The sequence below is a fragment of the Miniopterus natalensis genome, chromosome 7, assembly GCF_054644295.1.
Source record: "Miniopterus natalensis isolate mMinNat1 chromosome 7, mMinNat1.hap1, whole genome shotgun sequence".
Classification (NCBI taxonomy): domain Eukaryota; kingdom Metazoa; phylum Chordata; class Mammalia; order Chiroptera; family Miniopteridae; genus Miniopterus; species Miniopterus natalensis.
The window spans coordinates 69,608,359-69,619,247 of record NC_142087.1 but is presented as its reverse complement, the minus strand read 5'-3'; the positions used below and the strand labels follow the sequence as shown (position 1 = coordinate 69,619,247).

The 10,889-nt window shown below is 44.0% G+C and overlaps 1 protein-coding gene across 2 annotated transcripts; it reads right to left on the bottom strand.

Moving 5' to 3' along the window:
* Positions 1-2,063: 2,063 nt before the first annotated feature.
* On the bottom strand, positions 2,064-7,620 carry PMAIP1 (phorbol-12-myristate-13-acetate-induced protein 1). Of its 2 annotated transcripts, none has more exons than XM_087818622.1 (2): positions 7,548-7,620; positions 2,064-3,292 (listed from the first exon to the last, which is right to left on the bottom strand). In XM_087818622.1, exons 1-2 carry the CDS (start codon positions 7,618-7,620, stop codon positions 3,183-3,185), a joined length of 183 nt encoding a protein of 60 aa, XP_087674748.1. In that variant the 3' UTR covers positions 2,064-3,182. The 2 variants fall into 2 exon arrangements, with proteins under 2 accessions (XP_087674748.1, XP_087674749.1); XM_087818623.1 differs by having other exon boundaries at positions 2,064-3,289; positions 7,563-7,620.
* Positions 7,621-10,889: the final 3,269 nt, after the last annotated feature.

Sequence of the window (10,889 nt, the reverse complement as noted above, 5' to 3'; positions counted from 1 at the left end):
GTGACCCGTTTTTATTTTCAGCTTCATATATATAGAGAGTGAGTGACATGCCGTCAGGGAAGCCAGAATGCATGGACAAGTCTCATTTCCAAGAAGATACTTACATGCCCAAGAAGTATTTTTTAATTCCTAGAAACTTTTCCTCAGTCATCGGATACAATTACAGTTACGTGGATATGTTGGAAATCATTTGACATTAAAGTATGGTTATCAAATTATCTAGTTCTCATACCTAAAGCCTGTGAATTACGTCTAAGCCTTCCTGTGTAACTCCTTACATTACACACACACAAAAAAACCCTTTTAGCAAAACTAATTAACACCAACTTCCATTCGGGCTATGCAAAGAGGCTTAGGGACTGGAGTTCCCCTAACCCGACCTTCAAATCAAATGCAGATTGACCCCACCTTTTATGAAGCCAATCAGCCGGCTCCTGCATTACAAAGTCCTTCCTCCCGGGCGCCGGTGCTCTCGGTTTCTATCGCCTTCTGCCCGGCTGTCATCCCCGCCTTCACCCCCCTGCTCTGGCTGCCGTCTCTCCTTGTCACTATCCCCTTGCCTCTGGTTCTCTCTCCCTCGCACCTAAGGGAGACGGTTTACTTTCCATGATTTCAGCAGACTTTTGAGGGGCGGAGGGTAGGAGCTTGGGGGGGGGGGGGAGAAAGGTGGTTCCTAGATCAAAGCTACAAACTGGGGGTATCTTTTCTGTTCTCACACTCAAACAGGAAGGCCACTCAGTTGCAGCTACTTCTGCACATGACTGTTATCTGATGAAGCAATACTCACGGCTCAGGGCGGGGGCGGGGGAAAGCTTTGAGGTCACTTAAAAGCAAACTGCACAGAAGTTCCTCTTAACCTGGCAGGCTGGAAAACATTCAAGGCTCATCATACCTCTGATTAAATCCTGAATTTCTGTAGGCTACTCTATAGAAACCACTCTCCGGGCATTAATGTCAGGCACTCAAGGCCTGGCATTAATTTCCTGTTTTTCAATATTTTTCTATCCCAATTAAAGTGTAAGTCTCTGGACAGCAAAAATCATGCCATATCCCCCCGTCTTGTCTATTCCTACCACAGAATCGGACAGGAAGGGACAGTTCCATCAAAAGGTGCCTGCTGATGAAAGTTTGTTAAAATACAATATTTTGGTTATGTAATGAACACCCAGTGGCTTACATGACAAAACAAACAAAAAAAACACCAAAAAACACAGAAAAGTATCCATTTTTAATGCTTTACAGCTACAGTATCCACTTTTATATGTGTATATACATGTATAAATACAATTACAGACCATAAATATCCATATGGCAAAATAGATCTGCTGCTAGGCAGATACACACAAAATATCTTTACAACTAAATTAACTAATAGCCGTAAATAATACTGGAGAAAAGTAGATACTGAGGTATTTTTTTTTTAATATAAAGTGACTATATCCTACATCAGCGATTTTCAACCACGTGCCGCACGAATTTTTAAAACATCAAATACCTGACTATTTAGTCAAGGGCACTGACCCTTTTCCCCTTAGATTGTCGAATAAAAAAATGACAATAGCCAACATAACAACAGGCATCTGGTGTGAATAAGTCAAAATTATCTTTTTTTTTTTTTGGTCATATCAACTAAAAAAAAATGTTTTTTTGGTGTGCCGCAGAACTTTAGTAATTATGTGTGCCATGAGATGGAAAAGGTTGAAAATCACTGGCCTATGTTAAAACATTCTTACTGTATGAGTTCAAGTAATTATAAAACCCTTGTAAAAAATAAAGTAAAATAAAATAAAATAAAAATAAAACCTTGTCTCATAACCTGAAACTGTAACTTTAACTAATGTAAATTTTTAAACAAAAAATATTTTAATTATAAATAGGTAAAATAAATAAGATTATTCTTGCTGAAATTCAATCATGATATTTTCATATATATTTGGGGACTTTATTCATAGCCTGATCTTTTTTGAGAAATGAAATACATGAAAGCTTTCTCAGAATCTACATATTATTTTAATGAAAATTATATATATATCACCCAAAATGAAAATCCCATTATACATGGGATTTTCATTCTGAATTAGCAATCTATTCCTCTTTTTTTTTTAAAAAAAAAAGTATATCCCATATACCTGAAACTAACATAAAATAATATTGAATGTAAACTGTTATTTAAAAATAAAAAATTAACTTATAAAGTATATCCTAATTATGAAAACAGACATAATTTCTGTTAAAAGATAACTTCTTATAGAATACACACTGACTAGTATGGAAAAGGGCATTTTACAGACTTTAGAAACTTCTTTAGAAACACTCATTTTCTTATAAACTGTTACTTTCAGTTTTTTGCTTTACTAAGTTTTAATTACAGCAGTAAAAAGTCAAATTCATTTTTTTCCCTAATATCCCTGGTTACTCAAAATCCCTATGCTTTTTGTCTTTTAACATTCAACCTGTAAGTATTTTACTGGCACCAAGTAACACTCTCATAATTTGATCAAATTTTCCCAAATTCCATACATCCCAGTTAAGGCCCACAGGAACACATTTAATGAAAAGTCATCTGAACAGAAGTAATACATTTTAAGTCAAAAAAAAAACACAAATTATCAAATTATTTTATATTTTGTAGTGACCTATGAAATCAATACTCACTATGACATGCAGTGTTCTCGGAATGAAATTTTTACTTTTAACAAGATAATATATATAAACCAAACATTATACATTGTTCTGAAGTTGTCATTCTAAGTAGAAATAAACACTGAACATATTCTGCTTCTTGACCTCTGCCCACATTCTAATCATTTATCAACTCTTCTTACACTAGGCTGGTCGTTGACCTTCAGCAAAAACACGAGAGCAATTCTCTAAGCAAAAACAGAAAGGTATAAATAATTCATTCCTTATTTCCAAAGCTCTTCAATTCTTGCTTTAAAATAAAGGAAGCAGTTTTATAATGTTCTGACATCCCAAAGAATGACTTCTGGGAAACCTCCCGCAGAAATTCACGGTGATGTATTCCATCTTCATTTCCAAAGGACATCCCAAAGCGAAGGACACCCCAAAGCAAGTGAGAGTTCCTTCACACCCATGCCCAGGGCAAGGCAGCCTCCACTAACTGATGAAATGCGGTGACCCAGCTCCGAAGGAGCCTCCTCCTTAGACGGCCTCCTCGGCAGTCAGGTTCCCGAGTGGTAGAGCTTAGACAGCAGATTCAGAAGTTTCTGGTGGAAACTTAGTCTGTCTCCAATTCTCTTCAATTGAAGGGCGCACTCGGCCTCGACCTCTGAAAAGGAAAGCAAAACCGTCAAAATTAAGTTGACAGCATTCCAAACCACAGCCAGCAAGAGTGACAAATTGAGTATTTATCCCGTGAAGGGTTTCTCTGAACCTTAGCTCCACGCAAGTGTGTCTTTTGAGTGTGAGATGGAACACACACACACACGCACACAACGTATACAAACACATCGTGACTCACAAACAAACAAAAAAACTGAACAAAGACATTTACTTTAAGTCTTTTTTTTAAAGTATCCTAGATGAGGCAGATATTATCTTATTTGCACATACAAACACCACAGTTGGTGAGACATTACCAGCCTCAGATGATGTCATGCTTTTTTCTCTCACCTAAGGTAGGTGGGAGGAATGAAAGTCATTCATTTTCTGTGGTTTTCATGTAGGGCTTATTTTTTTGTGGCAATAATTCATGGCTCAGACTACACCCTCATTAATAGGCAAATCTAAATGTATTATTTTCTTAATTTAAAAAACTGCAATTTTCTTATAAATGAGTCATTAACTTGTAGTCCACATTTTCTAAAATAATTTAGAGCCAGGCAGGGCATGGCTCAGCGGTTGAGCGTCAACCTAGGATCCAGGCGATCAGGGTTCAATTCTTGGCCAGGGCACATGCCCGGGTTGTGGGCTGGATCAATGACTCTCTCATTGATGTTTCTCTCTCCCTCTCACCCTCTCCTTTCCTCTCTCTGAAATCAATAAAGATACCTTTTTTTAAAAAAAAAAAAAAGTCTTTTTTTTTAAAGTATCCTAGATGAGGCAGATATTATCTTATTTGCACATACAAACACCACAGTTGGTGAGACATTACCAGCCTCAGATGATGTCTGCTTTTTTCTCTCACCTAAGGTAGGTGGGGGAATGAAAGTCATTCATTTTCTGTGGTTTTCATGTAGGGCTTATTTTTTTGTGGCAATAATTCATGGCTCAGACTACACCCTCATTAATAGGCAAATCTAAATGTATTATTTTCTTAATTTAAAAAACTGAAATTTTCTTATAAATGAGTCATTAACTTTGTAGTCCACATTTCCTAAAATAATTTAGAGCCCGGCAGGGCATGGCTCAGAGGTTGAGCGTCAACCTAGGATCCAGGTGATCAGGGTTCGATTCTTGGCCAGGGCACATGCCCAGGTTGCGGGCTGCAGCCGATCAATGACTCTCTCATTGATATTTCTGACTCTTTCTCTCCCTCTCCTTTCCTCTCTCTGAAATCAATAAAGATATATTTTTTTAAAAAGTCTTTTTTTTAAAGTATCCTAGGTGAGGCAGATATTATCTTATTTGCACATACAAACACCACAGTTGGTGAGACATTACCAGCCTCAGATGATGTCATGCTTTTTTCTCTCACCTAAGGTAGGTGGGGGAATGAAAGTCATTCATTTCCTGTGGCTTTCATGTAGGGCTTTTTTTTTGTGGCAGTAATTCATGGCTCAGACTACATCCTCATTAATAGGCAAATCTAAATGTATTATTTTCTTAATTTAAAAAACTGAAATTTTCTTATAAATGAGTCATTAACTTGTAGTCCAAAACCAAGTCCACATTTTCTAAAATAATTTAGAGCCCGGCCGGGCATGGCTCAGCAGTTGAGCGTCGACCTAGGATCCAGGTGATCGGGGTTCGATTCTTGGCCAGGGCACATGCCCCGGTTGTGGCCTCGGTCAGTGACTCTCTCATCATTGATGTTTCTGTCTCTCTCTCTCCCTCTCCTTTCCTCTCTCTGAAATCAATAAAGATATATTTGAAAAATAAATAAATAAAAATAAATAAAATAATTTAGAAGTTTAAGCCAAATTCTTCCAACAAACCCTACCTGATGAGTGAGGGAGAAAATAAGTAATGTTTAATTCACATGTTTACTACTTTTTAGAATAGAGATATTGTAAATAACTGAATAATACTTTAAGAAACATAGTGCTTACCATCTAATTTCCAAGTAAAATTTTAAGTGAAATTAACATCAAATCTATACTGACCATAATTTCAGTTTTCTTGGATATTTCAAAGAGCAACTCAGGGTCTTTTGGTCCACTTTAAGATCATGATTATGAACATGAAAAATCATTATGACTACAAACTGAAATCTGGTTTACTTGGTAAACAGACACCCCCCCCCAAAGACCCTAGTTAAGCTCAAAATAAATAAACTGTAAATATATAATAAAGTGGAATTTTAAATATACATTTCAACCAATTTCTCTCTCTGCAAGAGCTGAGTAAAATTTTCATAATCCCTAACAAAAGTCATAATAAATATCCTAAGATTCGATTCTTTACAGCAGGGGTGGGGCCTATCAGGCCCGCGGGCCATATATGGCCGGAGAAATTATTTGGTCTGGCCCTGCCAGGTTGGCACTAAAGAGAATCAGTTCCAGCCATCACATTAGGAGTGAGTTAATCAAATGTTTCAGCAAATATAGCAGGCTGATTTTTAAGTTGATAATTTTGCATCATTCCCTAATGATGTTGTAAATATCCAAATGGTCTTTGTCGGAAAAAAGGTTCCCCACTGCCGCTTTACAGGTTACAAAGTCAAACATTTTGACAAAGACATATTGTTTTCAATGAGTGGGATGTATTAACATACCATCCTAAAGAAAGAAAAAACAATTCTGCATACACTCCTGGAAGCCGTGAATTATACGAAGAAAAACTATCCCTTTCACCAAAAAAAAAGTGCAGAAAGTAGCCCCATATTGTTTCCCCAGTCTTTTTGTTAGTTACACATCTATAAATACATTAATAAAAAAATTTGTAATCATGGATGGTAACTAAACTTACTGTAGTAATTATTTCACAGTATATACATGTATCAAACCATTGTGTGGTACACCTAAAACTAATACAATGTTATGTCACTTATATCTCAATTTTTAAAAAGTATTACTACCTAAACAAGTTTAAGTGGGACCTTTCTCCTGTCCCTTGTTATCCAGAACGAAGTATAAGTTGGGTGAGTGAAGGTTATGCACAGGTTTAGACCTTTTCAAAACATGGTCAGAACTACTGGACATCACAAAAGGCAGAAAGTTCTTTCCCTTCCAAGCAAGATCCAGGTAGAGCAGCCTGGTGCCAACTTAGCCAGGGAGACATTGCCAATACAACACTTCCTTTGCACACTGGCGCATGGGCTCTATAAAAGGAAAGTTACCTTGAAAAGGGGGAAGAGGGACTATTACCCGATGATGCAATAGTGGACCCACACAGATTTTCTAGCCCAAATCCTTGCTGCCTTCTTTGCTACTGCCCCTTAGCCTTATTTGATAAGATTTATGAGGGGGGATGACCTGAAAAGTTATTTGATGGGCTGTTGGGGGATGAGAGGAGGATTGGATGAATTTTAAAAATCGGGGACCGCCTGGCCGGCATGGCTCAGCGGTTGAGCATCAGCCTAGGTAGGATCCAGGAGATCGCGGATCGTGGTTGGATTCCCGGTCAGGGCACAGGCCCGGGTTGCGAGCTCGATCCCCAGTCGGGGGCGTGCAGGAGGCGGCTGATCCATGACTCTCTCATCATTGATGTTTCTCTCTCTCTCCGTCTCTCTTCCTCTCTCTGGGTCAATAAAGATATATTTTTTAAAAATCGGATACAAACTTCTGATCTCCTATCCCCTCTCCGCAACTAAACTGGTTATTAAAATGTTACACAATGTAACTCTAAACGAAGCAGAGAGGCTTCTGGGCCCCTGAACGCCGTGGTCCCTGCGAAGCCTCCCCGCGCCTCCGTCAGCCCTTCGCGGGAGAGCCGTGACCGTCTCCAGCCTTCTCTCTGCTTTCGCTCGCGCCGGGGGTGGAGAGAGTGCGGCAGGGCCCTCAAATTCCCCCACTCGGGAGAAAGGCCCGTCTTAGGAATCGCTGGGGGTCCAGGTGGCTCCAAGAGCTCCTCTCGTCCCCACCTGCCGTGACGCAATGACTTTCTCCCTATGGCTGACACCCGCACTTGCACTTTTTTCTCCCCGTGGCCCCGGGGCAGTGCGGACGGGAAGCCGGAGAAGGAAAGGCTTTCTTCTACGGTAAAAGTACCTCTGCATCCCGATCCCAAACTGGATTCCCTCCCCTCGCCGTCTCCACGGTCCTGCGTAAAACCCTGAAGCCCTTCCAGGAGGCGCCCCGAAAGCATATGCAAGGGCGCAGACCTGGCCAGACCTGGAGGCCCGGAGCAGACGGGCTGACCCCGCCCCGACCGAGACCTCCACCCGGCCCCCGGCCCCGGCCCCCGCCCCGGCCAGGATCCTCGCCCCGTCGGGCCCCTACCTGCCGGGGCCCGCGGAGGGCTCGGCTGCGCGTTCTTACGCGCCTTCTTCCCAGGCATCTCCAAAAGCAGCCGGGGGGACCTCTGCCGCCCACCGCGGGGGGAAACTCAGTCCCCCAACCTCGAGTCTGCGGGAGGCGAGCTGAGCGCGGGGCGGTCAGGCCGGACCCGGCTGGACAGGCGGGATCGGGCTGGACAGGCGGGATCGGGCTGGACAGGCGGGATCAGGCTGGCGACCGGACTCCGAGCGCGGCTGAGAGCCTCTGGGCCTCGGGAGACTGCTGGCGCGGGAGCCCTCACCTAATGGGGACTTCCCCGTGACGTAGCGAAACCGAATGCCCGGCCCGGCCCTGTCCCCGCCCCCGGGCCTCAGCGGTGGGGGGGGCACCCCGCCACCTGCCCGGGCTTGTTCCCAGCCGGCGCCGAACGACTTCCTTAGCGCAGGGGCCGAGGCCGTGCCAGCGCCCGCCGTCGAGGCAGCTGCCGCGGCCGGCGGCCCGCGAGCCGGGCGGGAGGAAGGCTCTCCGCGCGGGCAGGGTGGGGGCGGGGAGGCCTGGAGCCGCGTCCGGATCGTAAATGAGCCATTAGGGACTCCCGCAAACGGCCCCGCCAAGAGCTCGGGAAAAGGGCAGTTTTCCCACTCGGAGAGTGCGGGCGGTTTCAGGGAAGTGAAACGAAGACAACTTCGGGGACGGGAGGGAGGGTGCCGGAGCCGCGCGAGTAAAATAAAGCACCGCCCGAAACTGCTGGGAGGTTCACTGCAAAGGGAACCCGGGAGCGAGCCAGCAACACCGTCTTGAGTTGGAAGCGTGTGTGCGCGCGCGCGCGTGTGTGCGTGTGCGTGGTGGTGGATGGATGGGGACAGGGCGGGGGCTCGTTCTCGGCCCCCGGGGCCAGGACTGTAATTTTAAAAGAGTTGCGCATATTCCCTCTGGATAGGCCACCATTGCTGGTTCCAGATGCCAGTAACACAAAAAAATAAGTCATCTTACAGGAGATATTCGAATGCTTTTGTGGGGGGAAACATGAGACATCTAGAAATATGAAGTTATTCACGCGAGGTTTGGCTGGCCCTATGGTAATTAATTTCATTATTATAAAGAGGAGTCATTCGGTCGACTGAACGCTGAGAGCCGCTTAATGGGAAGGGCTTAAGGAGGCGTTTTTTCCGGCGCTCGAAACAGCGCCACGAAGCCGCAGCTCTTAACTCTCAGGACGGCTTTGCAGGCGCCGAGCGGGGATGAGCTGCCCGGGCTCGGGCGAGCAGAAGGCAGTGCCCGGGCTCAGGGGGGCAGAAGGCAGTGCCCGCGCCCCCGCGCCCCACCCCCCCCAGGAACCGCGGTTTCTGAGAGTGTACGTTCCCGCATTATCCGCGCTGTTTAACGTAGAGGTTGCAAATCCGCTGCTCCGAGCCGCGCGGCTTCCTAGAAGTTAGGCTTGGTTCTCAAGATTGATCTGCAAAATGTCTTCTGAGCGTGCGAATTGGTTACCAGCCTTTCAAGCTGAGAGCCTGCGTTAAAGCCAGGCTTTCCCGCGTCCTTTGGAAACTCCGGAGCTCTCGCAGCCCGGGATCCGTTTTCCAATCGTGCGGCGCAGACGAGACGCGGTGTCCTCTGCGGAGACCCCGGGCTCCGGCCGCGCTCCCTGCTGTTTGTTGTCTCATTTACATTATCTGGCCCCAGTAGGCAGCAGAGCTTGTTTATTTACCTTAAGTCATTCAATCAACACAAATCCGCACGTATTTATTTTGGCTTGATTCTGCAGATGTGTAGAAAACGCTGTACGCACGAAAACAAAACTACTCTCGAGTTGAAACTTAGTTTCGAGTGTGGTAAACACGTTGGGATTGAGAGAACTCTGGAGTTTTTCAGCCCCGGGATGCAGGAAGCGCTGCGGAGATGCTGCCTCCAAAACTGTTATCTGGAACCCGGGATCTGACCACCGCCCCCCCTTTGATAAGGAAGGAACACCACTAACTTTCCGACTGGATAAATTAGTAAACTTCTGATCAAATTGTGCATGCTGAAAGGCAATGCATACTTTCAACAACCACAACAAAAACAGATTATGACATTGTTTACGTACAAGGGGAGTGTCAATCCGGTCCTCTAATATTATCATTATAAAAGGTGGTTGGTCACCTGACACCTACAAACCTGGGGCAAGTTTACTATTTAGAGAATTGCAAATTCAACTTGTTGGAAAGAGAAGGGGGGTGGGCTCCAGAGGTGGGTCTGAATGGGCCATTTATGGAGGACTTTTTAAGATGTTGGACTTCAGACAGTTCACAGACAGTCTCTTCCAACCTCACATCCCTTAAAGGGAATTTGAAGCTGAGTGTGAAAAGGCTCTCTTAACTGTACACTTTTCTGGAATCCCCTATTACCTGTTTTAAAAAACAAAACAAAAAAAAACAGGTGAGAACTATTTTTTAAACTACCTCCAGATAACAATCTTCACAGGCCACGTTCAGAACTGAAAGCACAAATCTGGCTATGCTTGTGCTGTCCTTTAAGATGGTAAAAAAAAAAAAAATTACTAAAAAACGAAATAGCAAATGTGATTAGTAATACAATAGTCATTCGTATACTTCATGCTGAAATGGGATTTGACAGGAAGAAGATAAGAGAGATGAGTAAGGGGAATTTTAAGCAAGCCTGTGAAAATATACGTGGACTGTAAACCTGAGTATGTTTATTCTGATGAAAGGGAACTTGTTTGTGTGTGTGTGTTTCCTGTAGAGCCTGTGCGTTAACTTGAAATCAGCCTGATGCATTGATCAGTTAAAAATCTCTATTTTAAGACAGACACTGAGGTAGGCTCTGGGGGGACAAGTGCTCCCTCTCCCATGGAAGCTGCATTTAAGAAATCTGCACCTCACAAATTCAACATGCCTAAGACCACCTTGTTAAAATGCACATCTGATGCTGGAGTGCTAGCTGGCCTTGAGGTTCTGCTTCTTAAACAAACTCTGGTAATGCTGATGCTTTTGGTCTATGGACATCACTTTGAGTAGCAAAGCTAGATACAGGTAAGCACACAGGCAGGTATAATAAGATGTGCCTCGGGGCCATGCCAGGGAAATTAAGGCAGACTGTCCGAAGGCAAGCAAGCATCAGGTGTTACTGTGGGAGCAACAGTGGGGAGGGGAGACCACTAAAGGTTTTAAGCAGGTGGGGGATATGATCAGATTCTAGAAAGTGCACTCTGGCTGCAGTGTGACTAGATTAGTTGAGCTGAGACTGGAGACAGTGTGACTAGTGAAGATACTGTGACTAGATTAGTTGAGCTGAGACTGGAGACAGTGTGACTAGTGAAGATACTCTCAT

Coding starts and splice junctions, on each gene's coding strand:
- PMAIP1 (XM_087818622.1), bottom strand. CDS start 7,620: ATGCCTGGGAAGAAGGCGCGTAAGAACGCGCAGCCGAGCCCTCCGCGG. Junction 3,293..7,547: donor GGCAGGTAGGGGCCCGACGG/GGCGAGGATCCT, acceptor TGCTTTCCTTTT/CAGAGGTCGAGGCCGAGTGC.